This window comes from Triturus cristatus, chromosome 2_2, assembly GCF_964204655.1.
Source record: "Triturus cristatus chromosome 2_2, aTriCri1.1, whole genome shotgun sequence".
Taxonomy (NCBI): domain Eukaryota; kingdom Metazoa; phylum Chordata; class Amphibia; order Caudata; family Salamandridae; genus Triturus; species Triturus cristatus.
In genome coordinates this window covers 1,155,619,117-1,155,637,547 of record NC_140582.1, presented here as the reverse complement: position 1 = coordinate 1,155,637,547, position 18,431 = coordinate 1,155,619,117, and the positions used below count along the sequence as shown (strand labels likewise).

At 47.2% G+C, this 18,431-nt stretch overlaps 1 protein-coding gene across 1 annotated transcript in view; it reads left to right on the top strand.

Annotated features, from left to right (window-relative positions):
- The first annotated feature begins 4,881 nt into the window (after positions 1-4,881).
- The window catches only part of GFRA4 (GDNF family receptor alpha 4), a 722,713-nt gene continuing 709,163 nt past the window's right edge, over positions 4,882-18,431 (top strand). The window contains exon 1 of the mRNA XM_085642694.1: positions 4,882-5,399. Within this exon, the coding sequence (XP_085498820.1) occupies positions 5,351-5,399 (49 nt within the window). The 5' untranslated portion in view covers positions 4,882-5,350. The remainder of the gene's footprint in view (positions 5,400-18,431) is intronic.

Below are 18,431 nucleotides of genomic sequence, written 5' to 3'. Positions count from 1 at the left end.
TTTTTAAATAATTTTTAATTTTCTGCATAAACGACATTTTATTCGTCTCTTACAAATCCTAAATATCTCCTATCTGAGTGATTCCCTGTTAATGTCGGATCGTACTCCCACATACAAACTCCTCTGTCAAATATTAATAGGGCTTCTATTTTTGACAACCAATTAGATTCTTACTTACACTCCGAGTTTCGACCAATCCCAGCGTGGCTTTTATTCTTTTTGGCCAATCCAACTCAGGCTCACACTATTCGTCTGCCCAATACTAGCGCGGCCTTTCTGTGACGTCAGTATCACTCCTCACTACAGACTCCTCCTTTACAAATTCGCGTCAGTCACACACCCGCTGTTTCAGCCAATCCCAGTGCGGCTCTCTGTGATGTAACTCCTGCAACTGACCCTCCCTTCACAAGGTAACACGAAAACTTATTTTCTTACAACCTTGCATCAAAATTTCATTAATAACAACGGAAAAACATTTGCTACTCTGTCTGTTCCTCTATAACCAAAGAACAGTTGGTTTCTTTTGCTACGAGTAAGACCTTCCGCTTACTCTCGACACGCTGCGAGTAAAACCTTCCGTTTACCCTTCACTCAAGCTCAGACGAACCTGTTACTCCTTCAGTGTTACCCTTTCAAGGTGATATAAGACCAATGTTTCACCAGTGAACTCCCTGCTATCAATTACCCTCACTCTTACACAGAAAAATAGTCCCTAATTTAACACTGTCAGCCCTGCATAGCTTCTCAGTGTTATTCCAACAGACGAGTAACCTCACTGCAGTGTGGCTTCCATTCGCCACCCGCTATTCACTTCCCGGGAATTTCCAGAGAACATAAAACATAACACAAACGGGTTTGTTCAAACATAAATCCATAGCCACTAACCACCATACTAGTCAATATAAACCATAGCTCTGCTACCAGAAAATTGATCCAGCAGGTTATTAACCTCAGGTACTCCAACACCACATACTCACCTGGGCCCATAAACACACACTATCACATAGGCTAGTAAATACCGCTGGGGTCAATTTTATAATATTTATGAGATTAGTTACCTGTCAAAATGTAACTAATCTTCACTGATCAAAATGTTCTTTCCGCTGGTCAATGGACCTAATAGTTGGAACCAGTTGATGGTGAAATGACATCAGGGTTATTTATATTCCTTACCACTCTGAAATAACCACAGACTCGGGAGAAGTTTTAAATGTTTACCTAGTTAATTCATGTGAACCAAACAAGAATACAGTACAAACGCCGTGTCTCCAGGGAAGAAAAGTCAATTCATTCTTTACTCTGTCACCTATATTAAATTGATATTTCACAATGACGGTACTTCAGAAAGGAGAAGATAGAGAGAGAGCAGCACAATGACACACTACACATAATGATAGTTACCTAGGACGGTGTGGAAACCAACCCCTTGGCCAAGGAGCTGGGAGGGTCCCCTGGAAAAGATCAGGTGACAAAGACTTCAGGACAGGTTTTCAGGACAGGATAGATGACGTCTTCTAGATACGACGCATGCGTCGCACCCCTCTCTGACACTATCTTCCTCCTCGATTCTTCCACAATCTTCATCTATTTAATTGGCTCAAATTCTAAGTCTGGAAATCGATTCTTCTTCAGCATTTATTCAGTTCTCGGACAGCATCCCGGTCTCTCAGCATCTCAGCAACACGAGCATAACTAACTAACTAAACTACCTCACTTATACCTTTCTAATGGCATGTACCACCCCTCAATGTTTCAGTTTCATGGAAGCCCTAATTCTGATTGGACAGGCAAGTGGGGATGATCATCACCCCATGCTAAGTTTAATAAATTTCTTTTGTTCTTTGTTCAATGTTTCAGCCCATTAATTTATTTTCGCAAGCTTTATTTCCTTCCCACATCACATCTTTATCAACAATTTGTATACATGTGGCTTTATTCTTGTTCAAATTTCAGGATGTCCATCAGGTTCCCAGGACATGTTGCGAATGTGGCCTTGGACGAGATTCAAGTACACCATCATGGTTTCCCGGCTTGTTGTACTGGGCATGCGTGAGGAGTCAAGTGCTGTACAACCATTAGCATCTCTCGGAGTCCCAAAGACGAATTAGTAGAGAGGTCAAAAGAAAACTTATTAAATTCAAAATAAAATGATTTCACTGTATACCACCTATCTCTACTCTAACCCCATTTACTTATAATAGCTCTCTCCCCACATTAGCATTTAGTACATAGCATGTTTTAGTTTCAGCAAAGCAGATGCTTAGCATGTGAGCTTTCAAGCGGCCATATTAGATGCTTATGCGCAGCTGCAAAAAATTCCCTCCAAGCAAAAGACCGTCATATTGCGTAGATGCAGTTGACGCATACGCAGTACAGTTTCCCGCGTTAGCAACCATTTTAAGTCTCACTCGGGTTACTTGTTAGTAAAACACATATGCAAGCTTCATCTTGCTAAAAATGTAATGAGGTGCATGTTAATTTACACAATACTTTATTAATAGAGTGTTATGAGTTACATGAGAGGGTTGCATCCGAGCACGTCTCTTTTATACGAGCCCTTGCTCCATCCATTGCACATGGTTAGTGCTGGCTTACTGCAGGTAATTCTTGGCAGGGGATATGGTTGGAAAAAGGCTGGTGTTAATATGCCAGAGGTACTTCTTGGTATAATGGGTACCCTTCGCAAAATACTGGTACTTTCATACTGGCACTTGGAGTACTTATGGGTAAAATGCTAGCGCCGGAATACTCAAAGAATTTCTTGGCGTGGGGGGGCACCCATGGTAAAATGCTAGTGCCGGCACATTGGAGATAGTTCTTGGCATAATGGAGGGCAGTTGTGGCCGGTAAGAGGGGGGGCAGCAAAGATAAAATGCTGGACCTAACACACTAGAGAGGTAAATTTTTACTTGAGGACCACCCTCGGTATATGGATGGCTTTAGTGGCAAATTTCTGGAACTGGCATAGTGTATGCAATTATTGCGTAGGGGGCACATTTTGAAAACAAGCATTGGCATAGCCAATAGGTCTTCCCTTTGGGACCTTATAAGTGTTTAGCCATGCAACAGTTGCATAACTAAATACTTCTAAGGTCCCAAAATCGGGACCTATTGGCTATGCAAAGCGGCCATGCGGCCGCGAAAGAGATTGCGATCGCGATCAAACATCAAAGTGAAAGTAATCGCGGTCAAGCGCGGCGCGCGCGCCCGCGCACATGCATTGTAGCTCTAGGCTGGCCTGGTAGCACTTTTTGGAGCCCTCTCAATAAGTCTCGCCAGATCAGCGAATGCGCTGGGTCAGGCGAGACCTAAAAATGAGACCAAGTCCAGGGAAGCATCAGGTTTAATTGGCCTGGCACGCCATAAAGGGTCTTGACTATTCAAAGAGTGCCCCTTCAGAGCTGCTAGCTTTTTAGAAAATTTTATATAAAAATCATGGTTTAAAATGTACTATTTGACGCTATTTATTTCTACTGTTTCTCAGGGGAGAATCCTACCCTGCCCCCAGTCTCTTTAGAAGAGGTCTGGTTTACCTGTTCACTTGCTACAATTTAAAGCAGGTATTGATTCAGGCCTCACCACTTTCAAAGATCCTTCCTGCACTCTAATGTAGTTGGAATCTAAAAAAGAGATTTGAGTGTTGCTATCATGCAGCTAATGTGGTACTTCGACGGCGTTAATTATTGTGATGGCTTCTGTGTTGTTTAAGGGGATGTGGCATCACTTCCTGGTAAGATTCAGTATCAAATGTAACACGATGTCACTACCTGTGATGTCATTAAGGTGAAATGGGTTGTGATGTCACGTCCGCTACCCCTAGTATTTTGGTGAATCGACATATATGGCTCTATCTCGCGACGACTCCTGCAAAGTATTGGTGACGCATCAATGGCTGTCAGTGAGTACTTAAAAGGATTGGTCCGTACCTTGCTTCGGAGTCATCCTCATTTACATAAGGACTGTGACGCGGAAGTGGCAATTCTTCGTCTTGCTTCCCCCCCTGCATCACTGTGCGTGGAGACTACAAACAGGCGGGGCGGAGACATGCTCCAGAGGGGGAGGCAAGTAGGGGGCTCAAAGGTCTTTTTAAAATGTGGGTACAAACAGGCTGCCTCGGTTCAAGGTGGTACTCAAACTCATTAGCATAATGACGGCTAAAGGAGGAGAGCTCTGTGTAACGGGATTACCGTCAAGTAACGGCTGTAGTTCCTCTGTTTTTGTGAGTCAGGGTCAATGAACCACAAAACACTGACATACCTTTGGCAGGTGGACTAACACGTGTGTGTGAATCCACCGAGTCGAGCAACAACTCCGACCGGTTCCTGGCGTGAGCCACGTGGAGTCCGTGTTGCTGTCACTGTTCATAATACTGTATTTAAATTATTTTATAGTGATTGATTAACCGTACCCCAAATCAGAGCTGGGAGTTCGGTGTGCAGTTGAATAAAAAAATGTAATACGTTTATTTAATTATTAGTAGCGTTATTGTTGCTTTTATTATTAATTCGTTATAAATCGACCTGTTAGTAGAAATAATAAAATAATAATAAAAACAATAATAACGAGTGCTGCTGTTTAGTTTCATTAGTAGGGCTGTAGAATTATTTAATAATCACATTATAAGCGATGGATAGCACTCCTTACACTTCTAAAGCGCTCCACACACTTCCCTCGACGTCTGTGCACAGATGCCCTGTCGCAACAGGGGGTACACGCTTCCTTGGTGGTCCGCCGGATGCCTTAAAGGGATATAATGCAGCGCGTGAGGCCACCATAAAGAGACCCCACAACATGTCCGGCTGCAGCCCCAGCCTCTTTAAGAGCCGCTGCGCCCCCCTCTCCCGGCGGCGGCCGGCGGTACTGCACCCAGGCTCACGCACGGCGCGGCTAGACCCAGCCAGAGCAGCCGGTGCTGCGGAGAGGAGGACGGTCCGGAGGCAAGGGGTCCCCCGCACCCACACAGCACTCCGGCATCAGCAGCGGCTACCCCCTAAGACTAGACACACAGAGGAAGACCCCGGACTCCCAGCCCAGGGGCTCACAAGACATGATTTACAGGGAGGCACTGGATTTCAACTCTCACCGACCTCCCAGGGCGGGATAGCGGCTCCCCCTCTCCACCACCTGCCTCCACCCCCTGGGACTGGTGGAAAGTTTGTGGAAGGAGTGCTGGGGGCGTGTGAGACCCCCTGTCTGCCTGCACCTTGTCCGGGATGCTGAAGGGATGCTGCCTGTGAGGACCCGGGCTTCTTAACACAACCATCCCAAAAAGGTGAAATCACCACCAGGGCACTTGAGCTCACTCTTGCACACTCGGCCTCTTTCACGGAAAACGAGCGGATTGTTCCGAATGGGCGCCATGAGAGAGCTGGGCTACTTTCTGTTTTTAGTCCTTTTGGGTAAGTCTGCGTTTAATGAACATTTTATTAGTCGTGTTGTGAAACGAGCTGGAAACGTTCATTTTGTCCTCATTTTTTACTGGAACAAAATCAATATTTGTTGTGCAGCCTTGTAAGTGATCTAAGATGTAATTATTTGCGCACTGACTGACAGTCCGGAGACGTCTGGGAGAACATTTCCTTAAAACTACACGTATTTCACTCCGCCAAGCATCCTTTCCCGGCGCATCCTGCTGTCCCACTGTGTGCTCTCTCTCTGTTCCTGCCACCAGCTGATCTCTATACATACATGATGATCTCTGAGTCATAGTGCACTGCTTCCACTCACCCCAAAATGTACCCCCGAAAGTTTGTACGTGCACTCTATCTGTGTATGGTCTGTACCGCACCGATGCGTCTGTCTAGGCGCTAAATTAACAGGATTTTCATCAAAATCGTTCTTTTTACACACTTACTCTTGTGTCGTCGGGCATCGGTTAGGATGCCAGTCTGTGTTTTCAGAGACAGTTGAGAGACAGTTGTGTTTCAGATGAAAAGTGCTCGACATCGGTGCAAGTCCACATTGCCTCGGATCCTAATTCGCCCACTTGAACAACCCGTGTGATCCTGTGCAAACTATTATCACTTTCTTTGCACTTGACTTTACAGAATTCGGAGAGCTTAGTGCTGCGGATATCTAAGTTGAATAATTAACTCGGCTTTGTCAACTGGCATAAAGCGCTCGGAAGTAGTTGAAACGGGGTGCGCTGGCGCATTATTGAAAGTACACAAATTCAAATGCAGAAGGCGTGCTAATGTGTCACGCGCCGCTTGCAAACGTGCGCTGTGCTGTGGAGCAGCTAAACTGCCAGCACACATTTACACAATCACAATGTTGTTGGTTTGCAAAGCAAGCTTGTATCTTCTTCCCTCTGCCGGGAACAGCTTGGAGAAGAGACGAGGTTTTCGTTGCTTTAGCGCTAGTTGTTGACGACACGAGCCTTGGCTAATTGATTGTGTTTTAATTAGCGTCTGTTGCGTCGAAGCACATTGCCATTTCGCAGCCCACTAGCCATACTCTCATCAACCACTGAAAGATGAAAGGCTGCGCCAGAGTTTAGACGCAGGGACAGGTAGATCGCACACGGAATGCAGCAGCAGGTGCAGTAGCCCGCTGAGCTTTAGTGGCTGCGGATCAAAGCGCGGATAGTTCTCGTGACACTTTCACGCACAATGCCCTCGAACAATGCAAGGGGATGTTTGTTTACAGCGGAGATTTCCTCTCTTGGCGCCCTGCTCTGGGCACGGTAAACACAGGGGGGTAATATTACCAGATACAAAGGTGCCGCCGCCTCTTTGAAAGGAGAGCCGCGTTAATAAAGATTATATAAATATGCGGCTAAAACGAGCTTCCTCTGCTGCGAGCCTCACGAGTAGGTCACATTTCGTTTCTCACGACAGAAACAAAAGTCGTGCATGAACCGTGCTTCCGTGGGCGATGCTCGTGCCAGGACTGTCATTGTAAGGGCCTGGTCTTTTTTAATTTTATTAATTTTAACCCTTCATTTTATTAATGTTAACCCTGTATAGCGTCTGCGCAAACCAGACTGCTTCTTAGTCCTTGTGTGGAGAATTCATCTTAAAAACTAATGTGAGCTCTCTTGCTCAGGGATGCTTTTTGCTGACTTCAGTAGGATGAAGAGCTGAGTTGCACCTACTGATTTACACATCTCAGGAGGTAGAGAGCACAAGCTGCTGAGTTTCCTTATGTCACCTCTTCAGTGCACTCAAACGGAAAGCAGAAACGTGGAGCCTAGAGGCGCGGCTTCTATTGGTGCAGCCGGTGCAGTGGCACCGGTCCCAGAGCCCTGGGACCATTTAACCCCGATAATTGGTGCTATTTTCCTTGCACCAGGCCCAATGATGTCATTGCTACGCTTCTGGCTCCTCCTTTGCCCCCGCCCCTCAAATCCCCCCTCACCCCCTCCACCGGGCTTCCATCCCTGCGGTGGTCTGCGCTGTCAAGCGCCTTGCTCCTCGGCTTTCCCTTTCTAGCTGACAGCCCTGCAGGGGGCCGAGAAAGAGGCGCTGCTGACAGCCAAGTGTGGGATTTAAAAAAGGATCGGGAATGAGGGGCTTCATAAACGCTCCCTCGCCCCCCACTCGCTCCTTCCCAACGCCCCCACCTCCTTCAATCCCTCCCGTGGACTGACGGGTCATTGCATGACCTGCTTGTATGTAATCTGTTTTACATCGCTGCACACCCCGGACCTCCTGTGCGCGGGGTCACTTTAAATAACTTGTATTCCGCGAACACACAGCAGTTCTTGAACCCTATATGCAGCTCTGCTCAGAGTAATATGTCATTGTCTGCATTATGAAGTTTCGTCTGCAGAAGTCAGAAGTTTAAGCCTTTCTCATGAATGTACAACTAACAATGGGCACTGATTGCTGCTAGTGTTCCAGTCTTGCCAGCCATTCCGCTGGAAGGTGCTGATGATTCGAAGGGTGGGGGCGAAGCAGGCCGGGGTATTTTGATGTCATCTTCATTGGAAACCGTTCTTAGGCCAGAAAGATGCACTGAAACGTGTGCAACATCGCACGGAAACCTGTAGCGCTGCGCTAACGCGAACTGCAGATACTGCGCAGCTCTGAATTTACCCCGTGTTACTTGCTGACGTCACTGGTCATGGTTACGCGAAAATGCCATGTTTGCGTAACGCTAAAAAGGATTTATCATTGTGTAATGGCGCGTGAGTGTGCGCTCCCCCCTCACCCTCCTGTACAACTCTTTGCAGACACACAGCCACCCAAGGGTTAATCAACCATATGTGTCACTTTCTAGGACGTTTCACGGATTGCCCATGGAATTATGGTACCATTTACCCTATGTTCATTGGTTGCGCCTGTACTCATTTGGCGCTGAGATTTCACGTAAAGGTTGCGCAATTTGCGTCACTTATCTGCTGACGCTTCGTGTGGAATCCTGGTGGTGCTCGCACGGTTCCGTTTCCACTCTGCCCACTTTGCATAGTTGAACAGGGGTTTCCTACTACAGGGGTTAACGCTTTAAGGCCAGTTCTGCGCCCGCTCATGTCAATTTTTGGCAGAAAAGTCCTTTTGCGTTCAAATAATGACTGACAATGTCATATTCACCATTTGCATTGTATAGCGCACCTATACGGCGCACGAGTATTCGCAGTGAAGTTTAGTGCATCTGGGACCAGCTATCTGTTGAGGAGGACATTGATTGGCCTGACAAGATGACGTCCGAGGCCAACAATTGGATGAAATCCATCAGTCATGGGACTCAGACAACGTCCACAGAGTATGAAGCGTATTTCACAAGTACCACGGTACCTCCATAGAATTTTGTTTTGAAGCACCATATTTTGTATATATTAATGTTATAATTCAAAACTAAAAAAAAACACTGACTTCCCTTGATATCATTAGCTACGCACACATGATGTCCCCAGTGCACAACACCTGTGCTTTACATGGAGATATAGAATTACTGGTACTCACTCTTTAAGGGTACCTGCTTGTTACCGAGAAGTGCCGGTACTCCACCATTAGCTGTATTGCAGTAGTGCTGGGAAGTGCAGGTACTGTACTCTCCCTTTCAAATTTAAGCAGTGCAGGGACTCAGTGCCGGTCAGTACCTGCCCATTTAAAGCCCTGCTTAGCACAACATCACGGATGACATCACAAAATGTAACATCAGCATCGCTGATGACATCACAAAATATATTATCAGTGTAACTGGTGACCTCAGATACTACACAACAAACACAGCCGACAACCAACCAGAGAGGAAGGAGCTACAAAGTCCATGCAGTAGTAGCGCATAATGCTCACGGACATTAAACTGAGTTTCAGCGCTTGCGCACTGTGAGCAGCTTGGCGCGCTCACAGAATAAGCAGAGAAGAAAGACATCGATAGTTCCACTCTGTGGTAACTGGTGTCATTGCTTGCGTGAGAGTCGAGCACTAGGCTGCAATACTACTGTCTGCATCTAGATGTCCTCTTCAGGTAATGAAAATAGAAGACAGACTTCTGCAGGCCCACTTACAAGTAAAGTGTATAGTTTGAGATTAAATGCAGTCCCATTGCCAACATCTAGGTATCCCCGCAGACATTTTGATGATGATAAAGTCTGCTGCACTTATGCTCGCAAACAGTCGATGCCTTTAAACACATTAAATCCATTTATAAACCCTGTAAGTATCCAGGTTTATCACAGAAATGATGACCGTGTAATGTTTGTTGTTTCCTATTCCAAATAAACAACCACCACATAAGTTAATACACACCATTTCAGTGATATTTTGTGGTTATTTGACGAAATGCTTAAAAATTGCTTTATATTTGTCAGTACCACTGTCCACCATGCTAGCTGGCAAGGCCACCCCAGTGGGTGCCAGACCCCTGTTCTAGTCATGACTGCCCTGAGGACAGGTCATCAACTTTGGCTCTGCCCGGGCCCAGTACCATGACCCAGTAGGGGCCACTGCACTTCCATTCCTACCTCTGCACAGTATCCCTGTTCCAAATACCCACTGGATATGGCATGAGTCTGCTGTCACGGCTGCCATAGCTCCCTGGTGCCATGTCCTTTAACCAGTCCTCCTGTACCAAAAGCCTGCTGTGCATGGCATATGACAGTGCTTAATTTGAACCAGTGGTTTCCGATGCTCAGCACCATCACTTAATTGCCAGCACCGGCGGCTATAACAGTCTGCCACATGGTGGAGCTGTCTGCCTAATTTAGGTATGAGCACAACAACAGCTGTTTATTCATTCAATTTACGTTTACAATGACCTAATACCTGCATCCAAAGCCATTCTTATAGGTTTGGGGGCCAGGAATAGTCTGAATTGTCACACTTGTAGGAATGTGGTGGTTAGTTGTTGTGTTAGCACTGTCATTGGCAGCGCTGGCAGGGGCAACGGAAGGTGCCAGCTGTAGTGTCCTCCTAAGGAGGAACCTCTCACTACTTATTTGATAAATTAAGCACTGTTATGACAGTGTCCAACACTCTCTGGTCATGGAGCACTGCCACGGGCTACAAACTGTACCCAGTCAGGCCCGCTGGGTAGCAAAGGTCAAATGTCATGCCTTTTCATGCCCTGCAGCCAGTCCCTCTGTGCTTATATACTGTTCATTTTGGGTTCCCCGATCTGGGTTCTTGGTAAGGGTTTTCCATGACATCCTTCCTAGCCGCACTAATACCATGGTACACTCGCCTGCCACCGCATCACTCCATAAAAAGTTATCTTTGAACAAGGCTCATAAACTGATAGAGCTGGGTTAGAGACCGTGTGGCAAATGGACGTACAAGTTTCAGCCAATCATATTCCGAGTTCAGATTCAAATTTGGGTTTTCAACTGGTTTACAAAGTCATCCTTTCAGATATCTCATTAATATTTCATTAAAAGTCTCTCAACAGCTGTTGTAGGGATTTTCACCGAACTGAGCAAACCATCTAAGCCGGACCCCATTCTATTCCATACTTGTTTAGTGTTTGCTTTTGCTGCAGCAGAGAGCAAACATTGCTGCAGAGTTTGAGCAGGAATTGCTCCTTTTGGGACCACATTTAAATCTCACCCTTCTCCTCTCCCAGGGCCAGCCTGCACAAACCTTTCCAAGCACAGTCTTGAGTGCATGGAAACTCCTCTGGAAATTGTCAAACAGGTTGATGAGGTGGGCCTACGTGATTATCAAAGAAATACAGTGTCTGTTGGGACTGTGATGTACAAGTGTGGTGGCAGAAGAGGCACAGGTTCAAAGCTGACCATTATTTTGAAATACAAAAAGATGATAGACAGAAAGCTGAACATATCAAATATTCACCCCAGTCACAGATCTGGGTGAAATCCATCGTTTTGCTGCTCCCCATACCACCCCAGTTTATACTAAGCCATATGCAAATCAGTCTTGCCCCTGCTCCCCATGGAACAGTCCTGCCTGAACTGCCAGGCCAGGTCCACCCTGGACTGGAAACAAGCATCCTAGGACTGGTTTCAGCGCATCACCCCTCATCAGCCAGGCTAGCTTGACTCCAGTGGCATGAAGAGCACGGGACCCACGTCTGGGCTTACTCTTCCTATTCAGGGTGACTATAGAAACACAAATAGATGATGGACGGTATCTTGAACATATCAACCATTCACCCCCAGTCACAGATCTGTGTTAAATCCATAGTTTTTCTGCTCACCGTGCCACCCCACTATTTTGCAGGCACAGTTATTGGACACAAATGCGTTTGCCCCGATCACACAATCTGATCAATTGTGAGGGATGCTGCAAGTAGGACTCACGCTCTCCCTTTCTGGAATCCTTATTTAAGCCCCTCGAGCACCACCTCTGCAGCTTTATGTTATTCAAACCCTACAGCTGGCAGACAGTCTTGCGATGAGTCCCAATGGAGACTCTGGTTTGCTCTGAGGTAGCTCTAAATGATAGTTTAACTTCTGCACAATATGGTCGGGAGTCAGATTCCCACAGCTCATGGCATAACAATAGAAACAGAAGCATGACACCCACCCTACCATCACCCCCACCCAAAAAACAACGGCTAAGGCTCTGCGCGGGATGGTTCTCGGTGGTGGTGATGGTTGGGCACTGCCCGACTGGCAGAGTCTTGAACCCTCCATATTACTCACAGTGAGACTCTGGCTTGCGGCCAGTTGTTGAAGAGGTGTGGCGCAGCGGCCAGGGTTCCTGACTCCGGACTACGGGGTTCACGGTTCGATCCGCGGAGCCGGCAGCAGGCTAGCCAAGCACCATGTGACTCTGGGCAATAGCTCGCTTAATCTTCCCGAGGGCCCCCAGCGCCGGGACACCAGTTCGGAGGTAGCTGTGCGCTTTACAAATACTGGTATTTCAGCGTCTGTGTCTCTGCCGCAATGACATTGGGGTCTTACACCTCTACCGGTGCCTGGAGCACACAGTTGTATTTACAACATGGTTTTGATCTGCTGCCATTGTGTGCACTTTTACTGTTAATGATAATATGGTCCTAGTGTACTGGCACAATTTAGGGCACTCACTTTTAATGACGGGTGGGATTTTGATCTACTGCAATTTTTTGGAGCCCTTAGGTTTTCTGACTGTGTGGTCTTATTTTGCTGCAAGCGCCCTTCCTGTTATTTATAATCAGGGTGGGGGAGGGGGTTGTCCTGCTGTCATTATCTTGAACCCTTAGATGTGTTGACAGCATGGTTGCATCTTGCTGCAAGTGACTGGGGACCCTTCCTGTTAATGATAGTCAGGTTTTGATCTCCTGGAATTTGTCTGGAACTCTTAGGTTTGTTGACAGTGTGGTTGTGTCTTGCTGCAATTACTCTGTCTGTTAATTATAGTTGGGATGTGGTCTACCCTCATTGTCTGGTGCACTTAGGTTTGTTGACACCATGGTTATGTCTTGCTGCAAGTGCTCTATCTGTTAATTTTGGTTAAAGTTTGGTTTGCCTTCATTGTCTGCAGCCCTTAGATTTGCTGACAGCATGAGTGTGTCTTGCTGCAAGTGCCTGGGGACCCTTCCCATTAATGACAGTCGGGTTGTGGTCTCCCGTCGTTGTCTGCTGCCCTTAGATTTGTTGACTGCGTGGTTGTCTTGCTACAAGTTCAGTTTCTGTTTCTGTTGGTAGTAGCTGGAGTTTGCTCTCCTGTCGTTGTCTGCAGTCTTTTGGTTTGTTGACGACATAGTTATGTCTTGCTGCCAGCGCTCTTTCTGTTGACTGTAGTTGAAGTTTGGTCTCCTGTCGTTGTCTGCAGTCTTTTGGTTTGTTGACGGCATAGTTATGTCTTGCTACCAGCGCTCTTTTGGTTGACTGTAGTTGGAGTTTGGTCTCCTGTTGTTGCCTGCAGTCCTTTGGTTTGTTGACAGCATAGTTATGTCCTGCTACCAGCGCTCTTTTGGTTGACTGTAGTTGGAGTTTGCTCTCCTGTCGTTGCCTGCAGTCCTTTGGTTTGTTGACAGCATAGTTATGTCCTGCTACCAGCGCTCTTTTGGTTGACTGTAGTTGGAGTTTGGTCTCCTGTCGTTGCCTGCAGTCCTTTGGTTTGTTGACAGCATAGTTATGTCCTGCTGCCAGCGCTCTTTCTGTTGACTGTAGTTGGAGTTTGCTCTCCTGTCGTTGCCTGCAGTCCTTTGGTTTGTTGACAGCATAGTTATGTCCTGCTGCCAGCGCTCTTTTGGTTGACTGTAGTTGGAGTTTGCTCTCCTGTCGTTGTCTGCAGTCTTTTGGTTTGTTGACGGCATAGTTATGTCTTGCTGCCAGCGCTCTTTCTGTTGACTGTAGTTGGAGTTTGGTCTCCTGTCGTTGCCTGCAGTCCTTTGGTTTGTTGACGGCATAGTCATGTCTTGCTGCCAGTGCTTGAGACCCTTGCTGTTGATGATAAAGAGGTCTCGCCTGGTGCCAGTTTTAATGATCACCATCTAAGTGCTCTCTGTTAGTGGCATTGGGATTCTGCTGTGCTGCTAATATCTTGAACCATTTTTTTTATCACCATTAAGGGTCTGTGTTGCTGTCAGTGACTGGGACCCTCAGCATTTAGGTTGGTGGGGTCCTACCCATCTACCAGAGTCAGTGTGTGGGGCCTCCTGTTTTAATCCCAGCCTGGTGCAGTTCTGCTTCAGTTTTCATGACAGTGAGGTTTGGTTGAGTGCCAGTGTTTGGCGCCCAATCTGTAATGACATTAGGATCCTGAACCCCCCAATCTGTAATGACATAAGGCTCCTGACCCCCCCAATCTGCAATGACATAAGGATCCTGAGCCCCCAATCTGTAATAACATAAGGATCCTGACCCCCAATCTGCAATGACATAAGGATCCTGACCCCCCAATCTGCAATGACATAATGATCCTGACCCCCCAATCTGTAATGACATTAGGCTCCTTACCCCCAATCTGCAATGACATAAGGATCCTGACCCCCAATCTGCAATGACATAAGGATCCTGACCCCCAATCTGCAATGACATAAGGATCCTGACCCCCAATCTGCAATGACATAAGGATCCTGGCCCCCAATCTTTAATGACATAAGGATCCTGATTCCCCAATCTGTAATGACATAAGGATCCTGACACCCCCAATCTGCAATGACATAAGGCTCCTGAACCCCCAATCTGCAATGACATAAGGATCCTGACCCCCAATCTGCAATGACATAAGGCTCCCGACCCCCGAATCTGCAATGACATAAGGATCCTGACCCCCAATCTACAATGACATAAGGATCCTGACCCCCCAATCTTTAATGACATAAGGATCCTGACACCCCAATCTGCAATGGCATAAGGATCCTGACCACCCAATCTGCAATGGCATAAGGATCCTGACCCCCCAATCTGTAATGACATAAGGATCCTGACCCCCAATCTGCAATGACATAAGGATCCTGACCCCCAATCTGCAATGCCATAAGGATCCTGGCCCCCCAATCTGTAATGACATAAGGATCCTGACCCCCAATCTGCAATGGCATAAGGATCCTGACCCCCCAATCTGCAATGGCATTAGGATCCTGACCCCCCCCCAATCTGTAATAACATAAGGATCCTGACCCCCAATCTGCAATGACATAAGGATCCTGACCCCCAATCTGCAATGACATAAGGATCCTGGCCCCCCAATCTGTAATGACATAAGGATCCTGACCCCCCAATCTGCAATGACATAAGGATCCTGGCCCCCCGATCTGCAATGACATAAGGATCCTGATTCCCCAATATGTAATGACATAAGGATCCTGACCCCCCCAATCTGCAATGACATAAGGATCCCAGCCCCCCAATCTGCAATGACATAAGGATCCCGACCCCCCAATCTGTAATGACATAAGGATCCTGGTCCCCCAATCTTTAATGACATAAGGATCCTGACCCCACAATCTGTAATGACATAAGGATCCTGACCCCCAATCTGCAATGACATAAGGATCCTGGCCCCCCAATCTGTAATGGCATAAGGATCCTGACCCCCCAATCTGCAATGACATAAGGATCCTGGCCCCCCGATCTGCAATGACATAAGGATCCTGATTCCCCAATATGTAATGACATAAGGATCCTGACCCCCCCAATCTGCAATGACATAAGGATCCTGTCCCCCAATCTGTAATGACATAAGGATCCTGACCCCCCAATCTGTAATGACATAAGGATCCTGTCCCCCAATCTGTAATGACATAAGGATCCTGACCCCCCAATCTGCAATGACATAAGGATCCTGACCCCCCAATCTGTAATGACATTAGGCTCTATACCCCCAATCTGCAATGACATAAGGATCCTGACCCCCAATCTGCAATGACATAAGGATCCTGACCCCACAATCTGTAATGACATAAGGATCCTGACCCCCAATCTGCAATGACATAAGGATCCTGGCCCCCCAATCTGTAATGACATAAGGATCCTGACCCCCCAATCTGCAATGACATAAGGATCCTGGCCCCCCGATCTGCAATGACATAAGGATCCTGATTCCCCAATATGTAATGACATAAGGATCCTGACCCCCCCAATCTGCAATGACATAAGGATCCTGTCCCCCAATCTGTAATGACATAAGGATCCTGACCCCCCAATCTGTAATGACATAAGGATCCTGTCCCCCAATCTGTAATGACATAAGGATCCTGACCCCCCAATCTGCAATGACATAAGGATCCTGACCCCCCAATCTGTAATGACATTAGGCTCTATACCCCCAATCTGCAATGACATAAGGATCCTGACCCCCAATCTGCAATGACATAAGGATCCTGACCCCCAATCTGCAATGACATAAGGATCCTGACCCCCAATCTGCAATGACATAAGGATCTTGGCCCCCAATCTTTAATGACATAAGGATCCTGATTCCCCAATTTGTAATGACATAAGGCTCCCGAACCCCCAATCTGCAATGACATAAGGATCCTGACCCCCAATCTACAATGACATAAGGATCCTGACCCCCCAATCTTTAATGACATAAGGATCCTGACCCCCCAATCTGCAATGGCATAAGGATCCTGACCACCCAATATGCAATGGCATAAGGATCCTGACCTCCCAATCTGTAATGACATAAGGATCCTGACCCCCAATCTGCAATGACATAAAGATCCTGGCCCCCCAATCTGTAATAACATAAGGATCCTGACCCCCAATCTGCAATGGCATAAGGATCCTGACCACCCAATCTGCAATGGCATAAGGATCCTGACCCCCCAATCTGTAATGACATAAGGATCCTGACCCCCAATCTGCAATGACATAAGGATTCTGACCCTCAATCTGCAATGACATAAGGATCCTGGCCCCCCAATCTGTAATGACATAAGGATCCTGACCCCCCCAATCTGCAATGACATAAGGATCCTGATTCCCCAATATGTACTGACATAAGGATCCTGACCCCCCCAATCTGCAATGACATAAGGATCCCGGGCCCCCAATCTGCAATGACATAAGGATCCGGACGCCCCAATCTGTAATGACATAAGGATCCTGGCCCCCCAATCTTTAATGACATAAGGATCCTGACCCCACAATCTGGAATGACATAAGGATCCTGACCTCCCAATCTGCAATGACATAAGGATCCTGTCCCCCAATCTGTAATGACATAAGGATCCTGACCCCCCAATCTGTAATGACATAAGGATCCTGTCCCCCAATCTGTAATGACATAAGGCTCCTGATACCCCAATCTGTAATGACAAAAGGCTTCTGACCCCCCAATCTGCAATGACATAAGGCCCCTGTCCCCCAATCTGTAATGACATAATGATCCTGACCCCCCAATCTGTAATGACATAAGTCTCCTGGCCCCCCAATCTGCAATGACATAAGGATGCTGGCCCCCCAATCTGTAATGACATAAGGCTCCTGATACCCCAATCGTTAATGGCATAAGGATCCTGACCCCCAATCTGTAATGACATAAGGCTCATGTACCCCAATCTGCAATGACATAAGGCTCCTGTCCCCCAAGCTGCAATGACATAAGGATCCTGGCCCCCCAATCTGCAATGACATAAGGCTCCTGACCCCCCCAATCTGTAATGACATAAGGCTCCTGTCCCCCAATCTGCAATAACATAAGGATCCTGGCCCCCAATCTGCAATGACATAAGGATCCTGACCCCCCAATCTGCAATGACATGAGGCTCCTGTCCCCCCAATCTGCAATGACACAAGGCTCCTGGCCCCCCAATCTGCAATGACATAAGGCTCCTGACCCCCCAATCTGCAATGACATAAGGCTCCTGGCCCCCCAATCTGCAATGACATAAGACTCCTGGCCCCAATCTGCAATGACATAAGACTCCTGTCCCCCAATCTGCAATGACATAAGGATCCTGCCCCCCCCCCAATCTGTAATGACATAAGGCTCCTGACCCCCCAATCTGCAATGACATAAGACTCCTGACCCCCCAATCTGCAATGACATAAGGATCCTGGCCCCCCAATCTGCAATGACATAAGGCTCCTGTCCCCCAATCTGTAATGACATAAGGATCCTGGCCCCCCCAATCTGTAATGACATAAGGATCCTGACCCCCCAATCTGTAATGACATAAGGTTCCTGACCCCCCAATCTGTAATGACATAAGGCTGCTGTCCCCCAATCTGCAATGACATAAGGATCCTGACCCCCCCCAATCTGCAATGACATAAGGACCCCGACCCCCAATCTGTAATTACATAAGGATCCTGTCCCCCAATCTGTAATCACATAAGGCTCCTGTCCCCCCAATCTGTAATGACATGAGGCTCCTGCCCCCCCAATCTGTAATGACATAAGGATCCTGACCCCCCCAATCTGCAATGGCATAAGGCTGCTAACCCCCCAATCTGTAATGACATAAGGATCCTGACCCCCCCAATCTGTAATGACATAAGGATCCTGACCCCCCAATCTGTAATGACATAAGGCTCCTGTCCCCCAATCTGCAATGACATAAGGCTCCTGTCCCCCAAGCTGCAATGACATAAGGATCCCGACCCCTCAATCTGCAATGACATAAGGATCCCGACCCCCCAA